General features: G+C 47.3%; 1 protein-coding gene across 1 annotated transcript in view; it reads right to left on the reverse strand.

Moving 5' to 3' along the window:
- PTAR1 (protein prenyltransferase alpha subunit repeat containing 1) overlaps positions 1-19,607 on the reverse strand; it is a 276,298-nt gene that overhangs the window by 129,754 nt on the left and 126,937 nt on the right. Inside the window, exon 5 of the mRNA XM_086961251.1 lies at positions 10,585-10,798. Within this exon, the coding sequence (XP_086817377.1) occupies positions 10,585-10,798 (214 nt within the window). The remainder of the gene's footprint in view (positions 1-10,584; positions 10,799-19,607) is intronic.

Raw genomic sequence — 19,607 nt, forward strand, 5'->3', positions numbered from 1 at the left:
ATTTGGTGTTCTACACTCATTCCCGGCCACCAGAATGCTGATTGTAATTCAGTCAGTGATTCCTTGATCTCTCTGTGCCTGAGACCCAAACCCATGTGTGCGTCTGCTATTAAAAATATTCTCCTGTTCGTGTTTGGAATTACTCTATCCCCCACTCCAGGGATTCGAGCAAACGGAACGGAGTTTGCATCGATTATGTATGCATAATTGAGTGGATAGTTTACGGGTAGTGCTGCACAGTCGCCTTTTACGGTCGTTCTTACTGCCAGCATGGTTTCCCCGTCTATATACTTATCTGTACGCTTTTTTGTGGCTACGGAAGCCGGGTTAGTTGCTTCCGCGGTGGCTGTATTAGCCAATGAATTCCCTGCAACGTGAACGCCATCACGTTGAAGACTCTGTGCGTGAATCACGTGAGTCTTTTGTAGTTCTTTGTGTAAAAGAGCTACCTCGTTCCAGAGCTTTTTATGCTTTATTGTGGCACCTGTGTCATCTTTGTAGTCGTTTTCGATCCAACTCTGCAGTTTATTGTTGTAAGAATTGACGCAAAAATGAGAATCGCACACTATAAGTGTGGGGAATTCGCGTTCTGCATTTTCGAGCGCCATCTTTAAAGATCTGATTTCAGTTCTTTGAACCGAACAGTTTCTTACAGATTCAGTTTTTGTTACTTTCGGTCTGAATTTACCGCACAGCCAACGACCTTTAATGATCGCACATGCTGCATTGTAGGATTTGCTCTCTACGTTGAAATGCTGTACAAAGCTATCTGTATAGATTATACAGGCGTATTGTGGGAGAGGCAGAATTTCGATTGGCAGAGGATATTCTTCTTCATATTCTAAGTCATTCAGTTCTTCGTATTGCGGGGCGAAATAGTATTTTACGTCTTCCGCTCCTAGAGAATCTATACACTGTATCCATTTTGGATCCAGTGACACTGTAGGCAGGTTTACTGGGCTAAATAGCGCTTCGAAGGCGGATTCCGCTGTGAGGATATTAATCCGTTTGCCGTGTGCTAGTTCTCGTTCATTTGCTAGTGCGATTTGCACTGCATTCACAGTTCTTTCTGTGCAACTGAATGTTTTTTCTGCTTGTGTGTACAAGTGAGACTTAATTGAAATTGGTACCTTTTCTCCCTCATTAGAGGTAAGATACGTGAATCCGCATCTTCCTGGGATGACTCGGATTACAAGATCACGTGTGTTGTCACGTGTGTCTAATTTTGTTTTTGCTAACATGTCTGTTTGTAGTGATCTCAAAATTTCAGTGTGTTTTTGAGTCCAATTGATTTGTTTTAAATCAGGTTTAATTAGTTCGTAGAGAGGTTTAACCCTCTCTGCGTAATTTAGAATGTAAGTTCTTCCGAAATTCAGAAAACCTAGTATTGATTGTAAATTCTTCAGCGTTTTTGGAGCTTGGAGTACAGCGCACTTCTCTAAGAAGTTGTCTGCTAGGCTTTTCCCTTCACTTGATAATTCGTACCCTAAAAACAGTACTGTCAGATGGGCAATTCGGGACTTTTTAAAGTTGAATTTGTAACCCTCTGCTGCGAACCCAAGTATAATGGTGTTCACTCTTTTCAAGTGAGTATCCAAGTCGTCGTCTGTGAGATAAATATCATCTACGTAAGATAATGCTTCATCATCATAGATTTGTAGTAACTCTGTTACCCTAGCTGAGAATAGTCCTGGGCTGTTCTTGAACCCCTGTGGGAGTCGACAGAATTTTTTCTGCGACCCAAATGCGGAGAAAGCGGTCAAGTATCTGCTTTCTGGTGCAATGTTTTGACAAAAGAAACCATTAGAAATGTCTAATGTCGTTTTATATTTTTTCCTAACTATGTTATTCATTAGGGCTGCACTATGCGAGTTTTGTACTGCAAAGGTTTTGCAACATGTATTAAGATGTCTGTAGTCCAAAACTAGACGATATGAATTGTCTGGCTTGGAGACAGGAAACAAAGGATTGTTCATTTGAGAGGTGCATGTTTCAATCACCCCCTGGTACTCAAGTTGATCTAAGATCTCCCTGACCTGTTTTTTAGCTTCTTGCTTTATGGGATACTGCCGTTGGGCAGTTGGTTCACTTTTTAGTTGGATTTTGTGAGGAGGAGAGTCCTCATCCCATCCTACATGATTTTTATACAATGCAGGTGCCTGGGCTACTGCCCATTTCCTTGCATATGTGTATTTTTTATGAATCGGAATGTGATTCGAGAAGGCAGGCATAATTACTTCTTCGCCACGAGGGCACTCCCTGACAAACTCCGGGGGCCAATCTTTTTCAGCTAACAGAATATCATAGCCTTTTGAGAGCTTATCCCAAAATAGACCCTTAATTTTCCTAGTCTTATCACCCTCCATACGCAATGTTATTTCGTATATTTTATGGGGCTCGCTAAGTCTGGCGTCGGCAGTTTCAACCTGAATGTATTCATTCGTGTCCACTGTCTCCAGATGACTCATCAAGTTCTTGCGCACTATACTGATCTCTGCTGCACTGTCCAACATTGTCAATGCCCACTCCCCGTTTTTCAACTGTGTCCTCAGTATTCTCGGCATGGTTGATTACTCTAATACTGGCTACCTTCTTTTTCTGAAATTGAGATTTTTTATTTTGAGCAGGTTCCTTGTCTTTGGACTTGGTGTGCTCTCCTGGGTCTGACCGTCCTCTTCTTTCCGAATTCTGTGGAAGAGATCGAGAGGGACGTGTATCAATACTTTGATATCTATCAGGTCTTTTTATATTATCCCTATTTCTAAGGTTATATCTTTTCTCAGAGGGCTCCCGTTGGGGAGACTGGCGTTCTCGAGTCGGAGTTCTTTCCCTCCGTCGAGGAGACCTTCCTCTGGACTGGAAAACTTTTTCCTTGGGAGTGGATTGTTTATTTCCATCCCAGCTCTTTTTAGGAGTGTTTAAATTATTTTTAATAAATAATTTTTCAGGATTTTCGAGCAGTTGGGGCTTAACTGGTTTCCCACCCAAGCTGTCTCTACCTAATTCTTCATAGCATTTTTCTATGATTTTTGCAAGCTCAACAGGATCTTTTATATCTGTTTCCCTCAACTTCTGGCGAATCGCCACAGATGCTGCTTCTCCCTTTACATTGGCTAATAATATAGCCGTGACCTGCTTGAAGTCTTTCAGTAATTTCATACCTAGATTTAAAGCGGGCTCTGGACCGAATTCATTTTGAATCTGTTTTAGCACGTCTGGTATTACCGCCATAGACGGAACACCGTGTGTTTTTGTGTAAATGGAAGCAAAGACTGTACCCCAAGTGTCGCAGTCCTCCACGTGTGGTGCGATTCCCATAGGAAGGCAGATGGTCAAGATTCTGTGTTTCTCAATAGGGGTAGTATCAGGAAATACTGCCTCTATTTGAGTGATTTTCTGGGCTAACCAGAAAGGAATTTGTTCCCGTTTTACGGGTGTTTTACCAAGACATGACTGTATGTTCTGTGGTGTAATTTTATTAGTGTTCCCCTGATGAGGGGTCAGCTGGTGTGAATTAACAGCTGGCTGGACTGTTGCAGTCCGTATTACATATTGGACTAATTGCCTATGTATTTTTATTAATGTGTTTAGCTGTGCTAACAGCTCTTCCTTAGACATTTTTGCAATGTCAGGATGTGGTGTGTAGCTGGCTAGAACCGGCCACGTGGCTCCTGGTCTACCTAGTGGACCGAGCCTAGTTATGTGATCATTGTGTTTTAGGGCGCCATTAAACCAGAGCAGGTGCTCTTGAAATTTAAGTGGGATTTCAATCTCCTCGAAAGGAGCGTACTCTCCCGGAGGTTCCTCTATTTTGTAATAGTGAAACTCTTGTGTTATAGCGTTTACCGCTGGAAAGTTTATCCATGAATAGAATACCTCTGTCTTCCGATACTCGTGAGCCTCTATCACGAAAATTACTGTACCACCTTGAGGTGTCAGTCCATTCTCTATAAGTTTTAAAGTTATAGATCTTCTTAACTGGACCGGGATGATAATAGCATCCGGGTCAGCCTGTAGGAGACTCGTGTCTTCCTCTATTAGTATGGAAGCCAGCCTAGCTGCTCCTTCATTGTCTGACATTTTATAAATGCAGTTTTTGCAGAGTAGGTCTCCAAGGAGACAAAGATTAGATGCACAATATTTTGGAACACTGTATCCTTCAACGTTGAATAAACCGGAGCTTTACATAGGAATCTCTTCCTACTAAGGTCGGGCGGATTTTAACCTTTCACCCACTCCAGACGTCTATTGGAGTATTTACGGGAGAAAGGGGTGTGAAATATGCACGACTGAGTTACTCTATAAGTCTTACGTTAGTTTATCGCCTTACCAAACGTTAGGGCGCCATGTAGTGTAGTTCCTAGTTTCCCACTAGGCCCTGCGCATTGGAATAACATAAACAGTAGTATCGACGTGGAACTGGCTATATTCCAGGCCTCCACTGACTATGCTAAACTTAATTGGGTTGTGTTACCAACTAGCTCAGAGGTCACTGGAAACTTTCTTCTCTGCATAGGAAGTGATCAGCTTCCCTGGCACAGACAAGAAGGGATTCAGTTTTCCAACAACCGTGCAACATGACAACTTTGCTCCTCAGATCAAGAGTCGATCTCTAGGGTCGTGTGAAACAATAGACATAGATTTCACTCAGTCAGTCTGGTGCAGTTTACTTTCACAATATGTAGAGAATAGAGAGACGGGCGTTTATCAATAAAGGGTTAACATTTATTGAACAGTCTTTCTTCTCGTACAAGAGAAATGTATTGCCACAATTGCAATAACTGTTATTATAAAAAGTACGTACAGTAAGATAAGAATTGCGAAATAGAACTGTAAAAGCATTGATATGGTTTCTTAGCCATACAATGGTTTAAAAGTAATAAAACATATATACAGTCATATATACATTAGGCTAACATACTCAACTGGTGCTTCTAACTAAGCCTACCCCGGTGTGCCTGACCTAAGCCTAACACGTGAAAAGGGGGAGTAAGTAAGTAGCTTAAGTTACGTTGGTTTTGCCAAGGTTTGTTTCAAGAACTCTCTTCTAAGGGTTTAGTCAACACCATACCTCTGAATAGAATGATGGAGGATTGGTATCTCCTTCAGGGGTCTCTCTCGATATCCCAGTCACCCGCGAGGGTAAACCGGAAGCGCCGGGACTGGATTTCTCTGCACGAGAAATGCAGCGGCTTCTCTTCAGCGCGTCGGGAGGAAGGAGGGGTGACAGCGTCCGCGGGCAGCTGGGCTGGATGTCTTCGCAGAGGACGGCTGCACGGCTCCTCAAGCGTACTGAACCACAGTTCGCGCTGTAGCGGCGATAATGGTAATCAGCAGCTTCACCACCACAGGATAGCAGGCTGCAGCGACAGAGTGCTAGTTTTTACCAACACTGGTCATGCAGGCAGCTGGCATCAGCAACAGGCAACGCTCATTGCTTAAGGCAACGTTGGTAATATTTATACCTGACAGGTGCCGGGTTTGACGCAAGTTTGCTGGACATAAGACGTCAATTAAAGATGTCACTAGGAAGTGATAGTTATCAGTTGCTCATTAGAGTTCCATTACTAATCAAAACATAGCAAGCGGGGATTTCCAGGTTTGCTAAGTTTTTATCTTGTTGAAGAACTCGGAGTGTTATCTAGGAATATCAGATAGTGACTGCTGCTCTGTCATTGCACTAATTGGTCGCAAAGGAAGTAGCAGAGAGTCATGCTGGAATGTGGCTCTGTGGCTCTGCTCGTGTGAGGCCAGAGATGACTTTTCAGAAAATCGCACTTGAACGGTTATGCCAATATAGGGAATAAAGGGCTTTATAGCCGAATAGGGGCATAAGGTCACAGTATCGATCAGGAACCTAGATAAATACATGACAGGATGCTTGGTCGCTGAATATGTTGAATGCCTCGACGTCGACAGTGAAACGCCGACGGAGGATGCCTCGACGTCGATGGCCTGGCGACGACGGAGGATGCCTAGACATCGAACGTCGATGATGTGGAGCCGACGGAGGGTGCCTCGACGTCGAGCTTCGATGATGGGACGCCGACGGAGGATGCCTCGATGTCGAACGCCGGTGACTAGGCGCCGACAGAGAAATCCACGTTGAAGACTGGACCTGAGGCTTCGACGACGGAGGTCTCGACGTGGATCTTCTACGCTCCAACGTCGACCTCTCCCTCGACGCTGCACGTCGCCCGGTTGACGGCAGCGGAGTTACCTTGACTCTCGACGCTGAAGTCTTAACCGTCGAGGGGAGTTGACTCGTCGTCGGTGGAACCTTCAATGCCGATCCAGACGCCGAAGGAGAGCGAACCGGGACATCTCTTGACGCCGACCGCACCCTCCGCTTTTTCTGTCTCTTTGGAGACCTACCTCACTCAGAAAGTCCATAAATTCTGATTTTTTTCTCTGTCCTTGAGAGTTGTACTTGACAAGGACTTGCAGTGATCACAGCTTTCTGGAGAATGAGAGTCAGGAAGGCAAAGGATACACACAGGATGTGTATCAGACTTCGCTTTCTTCTTCCCACAGGAAGGGCAGGGATCAAAAAGCGAAGGCATTTTTGACCAAAAATTAACCTTTTTTGAGCCCAAAAAAGGTAGCACTAGCTCTCCAAGGCTAAATGCCGTCGAGTGAATACAAAAATTGAAGCAAAACGCCAAATATTTTTGACAGAAAGTCAAAAAAAAGGTGGGAGCTGTTTAACCAGGTTCCTGACTGAAAGAGCCGGAAAGAACAACTGACCTGTCACCCCTGAGGCATGATGGGAAGCCTGGGGTCATGGGTGCCTTAAAGGTACGGTGCCAGTTTTAACTGAAAATGCTTTCAGCTTCTGTGTTATTCACGTTTAAATGCAGCTTATGGCTGACAATGTCTTTTATGAGCAATATGCAAGATTTACGAGTGCTTTTACTCATTAAAACACAAAGTTCAAGGACTATTTGACCTAATGTGTTTTTTGTTACCTTTTCTAATTGCTGTACATATACAAGTGTTTACATTGTCTAGCCTTGGTTTTGAGATGCATTGGTGTGAGAAAAATTATATATGTATTTACATACATTTAGAACGGGATAAATGTGTTTTTTACATGTATATTTTTATATGACTATTGATGAGGATCCCCTGGAAGAGAAATATATATATATATCACACATCATTGGTTATATGTATTAGTGTCACTAATGAACATATTATTACATTTACTCTAGAATCAACTTATTTTAATAACATTTGGAATTTAACCTCACATTTTTTTTTAAATATAGGAAAAGAGCCAGACATAGAAAACAGACATAGCTATCTGGCTTAGCATCTCTCGATAGATGCTCAGATTCACAACCACTTGTTTAAATGTTAACATAAATTTACTATATGTTTTCAGTATGTCTGTATTCTATGTCTGGCTCTTTTTCTAGATTTTAAAAAAATGTGGTTAAATTCCAAATGTAATCAAATTAATTCATTCTAGAGTAAATGTAATAATATGTACAATACCATTCGGTGGTGGAACTCCTGATGAAGGCAGTTTGGCTGTCGCAACGTGCATAGAGTCTATTTTTTGGGAACCACCTAAAAAGAATCAACGTTCATTAACCCACTATTTATTTGCTACATCAACTGCAAATTAAACTATACAATGTTAGGAAGATCATATACATCAATATGATCTGTTGAATAAAGTATATGTGTGTCATGAATGAATGTAATTAGAATGCTGGTTATGTGTTAGTCTCTGTAGGACTTCTGTTTTTCTATTTTCATAATATATGTTTTATATGCACAAATAAGATTATGTAAAATGTAATAAACATATTTTCATAGTTTTTTAATCATTAGTGTCACTATTGGTTATTCTATACATATGTTTTGAAAGTTTTTTGAAGCAGCCCTAGAATATTTACATTAATGCAGATGGTGTCTGGAACAGATCTGCCAGGCGTAACCCGACTGGAGGCCACCTTAGATCCTTGGAGCCCAAAGGCATGCCAGAAGGATCCGGTGGAGCACTGAAGATGGTGTATAAGCCCAGTTTCTGCTCACAGAGCTGTAGTGAAGTCACTGATGGCCCAGGGAGGTAAGGGTGCACCAGGATCAGAAGTGGGGTGTATGACAGAGATCAATGCTTGGACTTTTTGTGCTTCTGAGACTTCCTTGATCTGCTGAACTCCGTGACCACGACAATGATGAGTCATGGAAGCAGAGTCGGGAATGAGTGCGTAACTGTGCATTCGACTTCAACAGGGACAGTTTTGTGACTGTGAGATCCGCTTCACAGTTGCAGATGGCTTTACAATTCATCTTCGCACAGCACTCGCGTGACGCAAAGTCGTGTTTGGATCCAAGACACCACAGACACCTTATGGGTGTTGGTGACCTATAACTGTCGATAATAGTTGCAACACTGCTTTAACTCTGTAGTTTAGTGGGGGAAACATGTCTACATACACTAGGTTTTGAGGGAAAAATTGTCAAGAAAACGGGATTTGAGAAGCTCCAGTTCCGCCACGGAAAAAGCAGAATGAAAGGAATCGATGTCAGTGAGTGAATATGGTGCAGATATCGAGCTGCTATGCCATATCTGGAGCTGAAGACACACAATTGATGGACGGAATGTAGAACAAATCAAAACATTCACCCCCAGTCAAGAGATCTGGGTTAAATCCATCATTCTTTTGCTCTTCATGCCATCCCAGTTTACACCTGGCCATATGCAAATCAGTCTTGAACCTGTGCCTCATGGGAACAGTCCAGCCCGATCGGCCAAGCCAGGTCCTCACTGGACCGGAAACGAGCATCCTAGGACCGGTTTCAGGGTATTACCCCTCTTCAGCCAGGATAGCTTGATTCCAGTAGCACAGTGAGCCCAGGACTCACGTCTGGCATACCTGGCGCACATAGGGCGAGAAAGCAAGAGACACACAATTGATGGACGGAATGCAGAACAAATCAAAACAGTCACTCCCAGTCAAGAGATCTGGGCTAAATCCATCATTTTTTTGCTCCCCATGCCACCCCAGTTTAGACCTGGCCATATGCAAATCAGTCTTGACCCCAATCCAGCACTAACTGCCAAGCCAGGTCCTCCCTGGACCGTAAACAAGCATCCTAGGACCGGTTTGGGGGTTTCAACCCTCTTCAGCCAGGATAGCTTTGTTCTGCATTCTGTCCATCAATAGTTCTTTTTGCATTTGTCAAACCGAGTGGGACGGGTATGCTCAGACGTGGGTCATGTGCTCTCCATGCCACTGGAATCAAGCTATCCTGACTGAAGAGGGGTGAAACCCCAAAACCGATCATAGGATGATTATTTGCAGTCCAAGGAGGACCTGGCCAGACAGTTCGGATTGCATTGTTCCCATTGGGCACAGGGTCAAGACTGATTTGCATATGGCTGGGTCCAAACTGGAATGGCATGGTGGGCAAAAAAACTATGTTGTTAGGCCCAGATCTCTGTACTGGGGTGAACGTATGACATTCTTCTGCATTCTGTCCATCAATAGCTCTTTTTGCATTTGTCACCCCGAGTGGAACAGGTATGGTCAGACGTGGTCCCGTGCTCTCCATGCCACTGGAATCAAGCTATCCTGGCTGAAGAGGGGTGAAACCCTGAAACCGGTCCTTGGATGCTTGATTCCAGTCCAGGGAGGACCTGGCCTGGCAGTTCGGACTGGACTGTTCCCATTGGGCGCAGGGTCAAGACTGATTTACATATGGCTGGGTTCAAACTGGAATGGCATGGTGAGCAAAAAAACTATGGATTTAGGCCCAGATCTCTGTACTGGGGTGAATGACATTGTTCTGCATTCTGTTCCTCAATAGTTCTTTTTACATCTGGAGCTGGACAGAGCCAATCAGAGCCTCATGATGCCACCTGCCTTTTCCGAATCCAGTAAAGCACCTGAGGAAATTCAGAAGGTGAGAAATCTGCGGTTTGAAGTCTCTATCAGAAATGCTTTGCATCTATTCTTGGACAGGTATTCAAAGACATGTTGCAGTACTTGAGCTTAGCTTACTTTGCAGCTATAATAAATTCCTTACTATCTCCAGGATTACACTACTTTATGGTAGCATTACATTGTTTCCCTATATCCAGTTTAAAAAATTTCAGTGGACCCAGGAATGATGTTCCCTTCATTTGTTTTTGGTCTGGGAAAACATGACCACATACCTCTAGCCTTGACACCTCCTCAGTCTCCCCATCTGTGACATGGCTCACGAAGCACTGTGGTGGCATGCACAAGTCTCGCTATCGGGCATGATATTCCTTTTTCATCTAGTGTTTTCAAATGTACTCTTCTTACCATAACCTTCACTTCACCCAGGTGCTTTGTCTGTTAATTTCACCATCAAGAACGTTCAACCCGGTGGAACAAAATATCTATATATTTGTGAACCCAGCTTGACCTTTAAATACCTAGCTGTATCCATCCTAATTAATCATATTCTGCAGTGTCAAGGGGGTCATATTGAGCTTTAGCAATAATAAATTCATACTGAGGTGCCATCACAGCCTCTGTAATACATGGATGTAGTAAAGTTTACTTGCTAATAAAGAAGCAATAATACAGGTTACTTTACCTTGCTATTCAACTTTGCCAAGTGTTGCAAAACCCAGATGCGATGAGACCAGGCATTGTAGTTACTTGGATATCTACCAGCGGCTTCAGAACAGACTTGCATTTCCTCCTGAACTATTCCTTCAGTTCTTTCGGTAGGTAATGGGCCTGCATGCCCTTTGTTCACAAAAGCGTTAAAGGCATTGTCCCGATGTAACTGTTGCAGCACCCACCGCCTGTTGCAATGAAAATGAAAGGAAGTAAATGCATTAGGTTTCTCAACAAACATCCAAATATGTACCTGCAGGCTCGGAAACAACAGGGTGGATACATTATATGCTGTAGCACGATAAACTGTAGCTGTATATTAAAGCAAGCCTGATAAATTAGACATTTTCAATCTACTTAGACGGAAAGCCCTCACTGCTGCTAATGCTGTTGGAGAAGTGAAAAAAATAAAAATATGAATACAATTGCAGGAAACTAACAAACTTCTATCAAACAGAAATAAAATAGTTTTAAATTTCATAAGCCAATTTTGCTAATTACCAAAGATAGAATGTTCATTTGTGTTTTTGGCTGTAGTGCATGTTTATCTCAGAAAAGCTGTAAACCTATTACACTGTTCACTCACAAACCTATGATCATCCGTCCAAAGCAAACACCTCATCCTAATGCGGAGTAAAACTCAATTGGTTTTATCTGTGGGTTCCACACAAGAAAACTGGCAATATCAGTTCCCCATCACATATCATTCGCCAGCCTGAGAAGGAATGTCCCAATTATGCGCACAAACCTTTCACTGGCTAGAGACAAGGCACTGGGGTTGGGGAGGTTCGAGGGTACCGTTAGAAGTCATGAAGTTGAACAGATAACAACAGGCTGGAGCCCTTCATTGCCTCTCACCCCAGCTCGGCATGGTATACAGCGCTCAGTAACCTTCTCAGGAATAACAAGTACTGGCAAACGCAACAAGTCTCGCCAATGTGAGATCTATTGGCTTTATTCAAATGGAGTGCAAGGAGTGGCATGGTGCGAAGTGGCATTGTGTGGAGTGGAGTAACATTGTGAGGCGTGGAGTGGCATTGTGTGGAGTGGAGAGGCATTGTGAGGCACAAAGTGATATGGAGTGGCATTGTGGGGAGTAGATTGGCACTGTGTGGCTTGGAGTTGCACCGTGTGGTGTGGAGTGGCGTGGAGTGGCATCATGGAGTGTCACTGTGTAAAGTGGAGTGGCATTGCTTGGAGTTATTTGATGTTATAGTGATTTATTAAGCGCCAGGGCCTTCCCAGTACAGGCATAACAGAACAAAGCAAGTCCAGCAGGATTTGAATCGCCATGCCCTCCGCTGCTTATGGAAACTATCAATAGAAGTGCAAAGCTAGAAAGGCAGAGAGCTCCAGTTTAGACCCAAGATATTTGAAAGAGCGCCCTCCTTTTCTTGCCAGATATATTTGTGGAATCACAGTTCAAGTTCTGATTACACAAGTGTAAAAGGTCCTTATGGTGGAATGGATGCACTAGAATCCTTAAATGTTGGGATCCAGTCTGAGTTATGGCTTTGTACATAAAGCTTAGCATTTCAACTTAATACGCTTATCAATAGTAAGCCAATTTCAAAAGCTGGGCAGAAATGGAAACATGGCAAGGAACATGACAAACTAGACGATCTGTAACAGTCTGAATAATCTGAAGCCCCGAAGTGAGGCACGTTGCCATAGTCTAGACAAAAGATAAGTGCTTGGACAACCACTATGTGAGTGGAAATAGGGAGAAGACCGAAAAAGCCAGCTGAGAACCAATTATTTTTTACAGTCCATCAAAAGCTTGCTACACAGCCAAAATTCAAGATTTTTAATAGCCTGTTTCAGAGTAAGAAGTAGCCTTAGCTCTTCTGGCGACCATTGAGTAGAGTGGTATTGTGTAGAGTGGAATGGCACTGTGTGGCATATAGTGGCACTGAGTGGCGTGGAGTGGCACTGATTAGTGTGGAATGTCACTGAGTGGAGTCAAGTGGCATGCTGCAAACCATTACAATGACTTGTCAGGGAAAGTGAGAGCTATATAAATAACATTACAATTGAGTAGAGTCAAGTGGCATTGAGTGGAGTGGCATTGTGTGTAGTGAAATGGCATTGTGTAGCACTGTGGAGTGGCATTGTGTGGTATGGAGTGGCATTGTATGGTGTGGAGTGGCATTGAGAGGTGTTGTATGGCATAAATTGGCCCTGAGTGACGTGGAGTGGCCCTGAGTGACGTGGAGTGGCCCTGAGTGACGTGGAGTGGCCCTGAGTGACGTGGAGAGGCCCTGAGTGACATGGAGAGGCCCTGAGTGACGTGCAGTGGCACTCTGTGGAATGACATTGTGGAGTGGTATTGAGTGGAGAAGCATCGAGTGGAGTGGCATTGTGTGGCTTGGAGTGACATTAAGAGGAGTGGAATGGCATTGAGTGGAGTGCCGTACGGTGGAGTGACATGATGCAAAGCGCTTCAACACCTTGTCTGGGGCAATAAGCGCTAAATCAATACAACGGAGTAGGGTAGACTGGCACTGATTGTAGTGAAGTGGAGAAGAGTGGAATTGAGTGGAGTGGCACTGAGTGAAGTTTAATGCCGCAAACCGCTTCAACACCTCGTCAAGGGTAGTAAGAGCTATATAAATAAAATTACAATTGAGAACAGTCAAGTGGCATTAAATAGAGTAGAGTAGCATTGTGTCAGGGGTAGTAAGTGCTATAGACAATGGTGTGTTGTGAAATAAGTGGCACTGTGTGGCATGAAGTGGCATTGTGCAGAGTAGAGTGACATTATGCAGAGTAGAGTGGCACTGTGTAGTATGAAACGTTGCCAGAGTTACCACTGAATTGCCCTATAGCACTTTAAATCCTTAGCTATATAAATGGAATATAATACACTGTTACCAATTATCTCGACCTACGATCTATGTAATCATCTGATGTCTTTGATAATGCACAAGCTTGTTAGAACTGGTTTGTTAACAGATAGATTCTTTTAAAATAAGAGGGCCTGGTGGGCAAGGGAACAACAAATATCGTACTGGTCGGCATTAAGGAAATGGAGCCAGGTGGCAGCAGTGATATGGAGCTACAATGAAAATGAAAAAAAAAGCTGAAAGCGAGACGGGGTGGGCGGGAGGGGGAAGAAGCTAAAAGGGAGAAAGGGTGGGCGGGAGGGGCAAGAAGCTAAAAGGGAGAAGGGGTGGGCGGGAGGGGCAAGAAGCAAAAGGGAGAAGGGGTGGGTGGGAGGGGCAAGAAGCAAAAGGGAGAAGGGGTGGGTGGGAGGGGGAAGAAGCAAAAGGGAGAAGGGGTGGGTGGGAGGGGGAAGAAGCAAAAGGGAGAAGGGGTGGGTGGGAGGGGGAAGAAGCAAAAGGGAGAAGGGGTGGGTGGGAGGGGGAAGAAGCAAAAGGGAGAAGGGGTGGGTGGGAGGGGGAAGAAGCAAAAGGGAGATGGGGTGGGTGGGAGGGGGAAGAAGCAAAAGGGAGAAGGGGTGGGTGGGAGGGGGAAGAAGCAAAAGGGAGAAGGGGTGGGAGGGGGAAGAAGCAAAAGGGAGAAGGGGTGGGTGGGAGGGGGAAGAAGCAAAAGGGAGAAGGGGTGGGTGGGAGGGGGAAGAAGCAAAAGGGAGAAGGGGTGGGTGGGAATGGGGAAGAAGCAAAAGGGAGAAGGGGTGGGTGGGAGGGGGAAGAAGCAAAAGGGAGAAGGGGTGGGTGGGAGGGGGAAGAAGCAAAAGGGAGAAGGGGTGGGTGGGAGGGGGAAGAAGCAAAAGGGAGAAGGGGTGGGTGGGAGGGGGAAGAAGCAAAAGGGAGGAGTGGGTGGGAGGGGGAAGAAGCAAAAGGGAGGAGTGGGTGGGAGGGGAAAGAAGCAAAAGTAAGAAGGGGTGGGCGGGAGGGGGAAGAAGCAAAAGGGAGAAGGGGTGGGGGAAGAAGCAAGAGAAGGTGTGGGAGGGAGAGAGAAAAAGGAACGGGGAGAAGGGGTAGGAGGGGGAAGAAGCAACGGGGAGAAGGGGTGGAAGAAGCAACAGGGAGAAGGGGTGGAAGAAGCAACGGGGATAAGGGATGAGAGGGGGAAGAAGCAACGGGGAGAAGGGGTGGAAGGGAGGAAGAAGCAACGGGGAGAAGGGGTGGGGGGAAGAAGCAACGGGGAGAAGGGGGGAAGAAGCAACGGGGAGAAGGGATGAGAGGGGGGAAGAAGCAACAGGGAGAAGGGTTGGGAGGAAGGGGGGGAAGAAGCAACGGGGAGAAGGGGTGGGAGGGAGGGGGAAGAAGCAACGGGGAGAAGGGGTGGGAGGGAGGGGGAAGAAGCAACAGGGAAAAGGGGAGGGAGGGAGAGGGAAGAAGCAACAGGGAAAAGGGGAGGGAGGGAGAGGGAAGAAGCAACAGGGAGAAGGGGTGGGAGGGAGGGGGAAGACGCAACAGGGAGAAGGGGTGGGAGGGAGGGGGAAGACGCAACAGGGAGAAGGGGTGGGAGGGAGGGGGAAGACGCAACAGGGAGAAGGGGTGGGAGGGAGGGGGAAGACGCAACAGGGAGAAGGGGTGGGAGGGAGGGAGGGGGAAGATGCAACAGGGAGAAGGGGTGGGAGGGAGGGAGGGGGAAGATGCAACAGGGAGAAGGGGTGGGAGGGAGGGGGAAGAAGCAACAGGGAGAAGGGGTGGGAGGGAGGGGGAAGAAGCAACAGGGAGAAGGGGTGGGAGGGAGGGGGAAGAAGCAACAGGGAGAAGGGGAGGGAGGGGGAAGAAGCAACAGGGAGAAGGGGTGGGAGGGAGGGGGAAGAAGCAACAGGGAGAAGGGGTGGGAGGGAGGGGGAAGAAGCAACAGGGAGAAGGGGTGGGAGGGAGGGGGAAGAAGCAACGGGGAAAAGGGTGGGAGGGAAGGGGAAGAAGCAACAGGGTGAAGGGGTGGGAGGGGGAAGAAACAATGGGGAGAAGGGGTGGGAGGGAGGGGGAAGACCTCCGACCCTTGGTCTAAGTCCACTCTCTCCCCCCAGCTCCGCTGTGCTCCTTGGGAGGTCCAAGGGTCTTGCCCGCTCCGGACCCTGCTGCCCGCTCCAACTGGGACCAGACTGCCTACAACCACCATAACCCCTGTTGTGCCAATGGTATTGTGCCCATCTGTGTCTTGCTCTAATTCCACTACTGTTTTTATTTTCTCGTGCCTGCCTGTTCCTTTCGTCTTTCGTCGCTGCTGCCCCTCCCCCCCAGAATTCCCTCACTCCCGCCTCCCCTCCCTCCCACCTCCCCTACAAAATGGCGTCCGCTGCGCGGACGCGCTGCTGGCACGCCAAAGGCAGGGCCGTCTGCAACCCAACCACGGCCAGCGCCAGGAACCCTGAAACTCCCACTACCCATCGCTACGACACCACCACTCTCCTCGCACTCAACCCTGGAAGACTTAGGGACGGTCAACAGGCCTCGCCAAACACGACCCATGGCCAGTTCTCCTGCCTCCACTGCCGCCAGACGCTCACCGCCACCCCGGCCTCAGACACCGCCGCCAGCATCGGCGACACCCTAAAATACATCCTCCTCAATGTACGCTCCGTACACAAACACGCCATGGAAATCTGGAACCTACTCGACTCTCTCTCGCCTGAAATCGCCTTCTTCACAGAGACCAGGACCAATGCATCCTCCGCCCCCGACATCAGCACCACCATCCCAGAGGGATACAAGATCCAGAGGAAAGACTGCCCCAACCACCCAGGAGGGGGCCTCGCCATTGTCCACAAGTGCACCCTCTGGTTCACCACCTCCAGCGAAACCTTCCCCTCCGCCGAACACCTGCACTTCCAGATCCAGACCACCCCCAAAGCCACACTCCGAGGAAACCTCGTCTACACACCCCGGCCCCCAAACACACTTCGCCACCACCATCACCGACTTCATCGCACCCCATGCCATCGCCTCAACAAACTACATACTTATTGGAGACCTAAACTTCCACCTCGACAACACCTGCAATCCAAACTCCACTATCCTTTGTGACAACCTCGCCAGCATTGGACTTATACAACTCGTCAACGCACAGACCCACACAGCAGGACACACCCTCGACCCCATCTTCACGGCATGAAACAGCGTCCAATTCAGACACACAACGCAGCCGCCATGGACCAATCACCACTGCGTACAGTTCGCCATCAACAAACCCAAGGCACCCAAACAAGCCCCAAAAAAAAGGAACTGGAGCAAGGTTACAGACGAGCAACTTAACTCCACCCTCACCCGAAACAACTACACCTGGGCACCCAATGGAAACGACGCAGCCAGAGAACTCCACACCTGGATCTCCAACTGCACAGACTAGCTCGCCCAGCTACGCAATAATAATAATAATAAGGGAGTTTTATAAAGCGCCTGGTTACGCTCAGATGGCGTGTCCCCGCGCTAAGACACAGAAACTCATGCAGGCAGGGCCGCAGATTCCGCTCGGTTACCGTGTGTACAGGTATGTTTTTAGCTTCTTCCTAAAACTGGGTTCGGATGGCTCCAGGCGAAGGTCCAGAGGTAAGGCATTCCAGCTCTTCCCCGCCAGGTAGCGAAAAGATCTGCCTCCAATGCGAGCCCTTCTTATCCTAGGGACCTTTAATAGGCCTCCATAGGAGGAGCGAAGGGCGCGCATGGGCGCGTATCTGGTGACCAGGTTCTGAAGCGGTGCTGGTGCCTTCCCAGCAAGGATGCGATGGCAGGTGCAAAGGGCTTTAAACTCAACCCTACTCCTTACTGGAAGCCAGTGAAGGGTCTGAAGGGCAGCTTTGGAGGCCGATCTTTTGGGAAATTTTAGAATGAGGCGAGCTGCCGCAGTCTGCAACACCTGGAGGCATTTTATTGCCTTACTGGTGGCTCCTAGATACAGCAAGTTGCCGTAGTCCAGGCGCGATGTGACGAGGGCATGCACCAGCGTCCTACGTGCTGACGTAGGAAGGAGATCTAAAACCTTACGCAGACTTTTTAGGACGCTGAAGCAGACATCCGCCACACGGCCTATCTGAGGTCCAAAGGACAGGTCAGCATCAAGCCAGACTCCAAGGTTCCTAGCTTCTTGACAAGGTGTTGGGACCTCGCCTAGGCATGGGGGCCACCACACCGACGACCAGATAGATGGGTTCCCTCCACCACGAGCACCTCGGTCTTACTGCCATTTAATTTGAGGCAGTTATTGGACATCCAGGCTGCAAGATCTTGCATGCAGGCTCTGAAACTTTCCACCGCAAGACCGGGTGCACGTGAAAGGGAGATAACCAGCTGCGTGTCGTCGGCGTAGGACACTATATGCAGACCATGGCCCTCAGCAATAGGGGCCACTGGGGAGACATATAGATTAAATAGGGTGGGGCTCAGGGACGAGCCCAGGCTGATTTCTCTAGAATAACATTCGCCCTGGCGGGCCTGAAAACCTCTCCCCGTCAGGAAGGACTGGATCCATTCGAGTGCAGCTCCAGATATCCCTCCACTATTCAGACACTGTAGCAAGGTGGTATGAGCTACAGTTTCGAATGCTGCACACAGGTCCAATAGGATGAGGGCCATAGTCTGACCCTCATCCACCCCCTGACGTAGGGTCTCCACAGCCATCAGAAGCGCTGATTCCGTTAAGTGGCGGGGACGGAAACCAAACTGGGCGTCGTGTAGGAGGGCAGCCTCTTCCACGAAATCCATCAGTTGCATGTTTACAGTTTTTTCCGCCACTTTGGCCAGATAGGGCAGAAGGGAGATAGGTCGGAGGTTTTCTAGTTTTTCGAAGCTGATGTTGGATTTCTTCCTAAGAGGTAGAACCACTGCCTGTTTCCAGTCTCTGGGCACGGTCTTAGTTCTAAAAGACACGTCCAGTAGGTGTCTGATATATGGTTCCAGCACCGGTAAGCTGTCAACTAGACGTTTCGGCGTGGTGGGGTCCTGTGGGGAGCCAGACTTGACGGATCTACAGATTTTTAGGAGGTCCTCTGGGGACGGGATGACAAAGTTGGTCAGTATGTGTCTGTCCCCCCTATTCCCTCGGGCTTTCCATAAATTCCATCCCAGCAGTGGGATGGCTAGGGAATGCTGGGTAAATTGTAGCTATCTTTTCGGCGAAAAAGTCCGCGATCCTATCACAGGATTCCACCGAGCAGTCTCAAGAGGGTTTTGTAGAGCGAAAAAAGCTCCTTCGTGGAATTACCACCTTCGCTAATTCTGTTAGTATAATATGCTGCTTGGGATTTTCTGATTAGTCCGTGATAGACTTGCCTCTCAATTAGGTAGGCCTCCCTAGTTTCCTTTGAAAGAGCCCCTCGCCACTGCCTTTCGGCTCGCTTCAATGCTGCTTTCGCAACTCGTAATTCATCGCTATACCACGGGGCAGTTTTTTGAATGCGGCCACCCGATTTGGATTTGGCGCGGGAGAGTGGAGCCTTGCAATCGAGCGCCTCGTTAATACGTTTGCATAGGTTGGTGTTAGCCGTGTCTGCATCATCCCCACCAGGGCTCCCTCCTTTGGCAAGTGCAGCACAGAACTTAGTCTGGGAAAAGGTGGCCCATCTCCTCCTGGGGTGGTACAATATTGCTGGCTCCGGAGATCTTGCCCCAGGAATGCGTATGGAGAATGGTACCAGGTGGTGATCTGACCAGGGGATAGGAATGGGAGTCATGGCCACTACTTCCCCCCAATTGGCGAATATGAGGTCTAGCAAGTGTCCCAACTGGTGAGTGGGACCACTTACTATCTGATTCAGCTGGAGGGCTCCTAGCGCCTGGCAGAAGTCCCTGCTGACCATTTTTTGAATGGAGTCCTTTCCATGGACTCCGGGCTTGACTGCGTCGAGAAAGGCCTCCTTTCTCTTCGATTTTTTATTTGCAACGCGTCGGAATGGAAATGAACGCGTTCGATAACAATACCGTCGAATTGGAAAGGGAATACGCGTCGATAAATCACTTTCTTCTGAAGTTGATCTGGAGCGTCTCGATCCTCATCCGAACCCGATGGCGGAAAAAAACAATCTAAGGATGGAGCAGATGCCCATGCGCACTACCAACCAAGGGAGGAGTCACCAAG

The sequence above is a fragment of the Lissotriton vulgaris genome, chromosome 3_1 (assembly GCF_964263255.1).
Source record: "Lissotriton vulgaris chromosome 3_1, aLisVul1.2, whole genome shotgun sequence".
Taxonomy (NCBI): Eukaryota; Metazoa; Chordata; class Amphibia; order Caudata; family Salamandridae; genus Lissotriton; species Lissotriton vulgaris.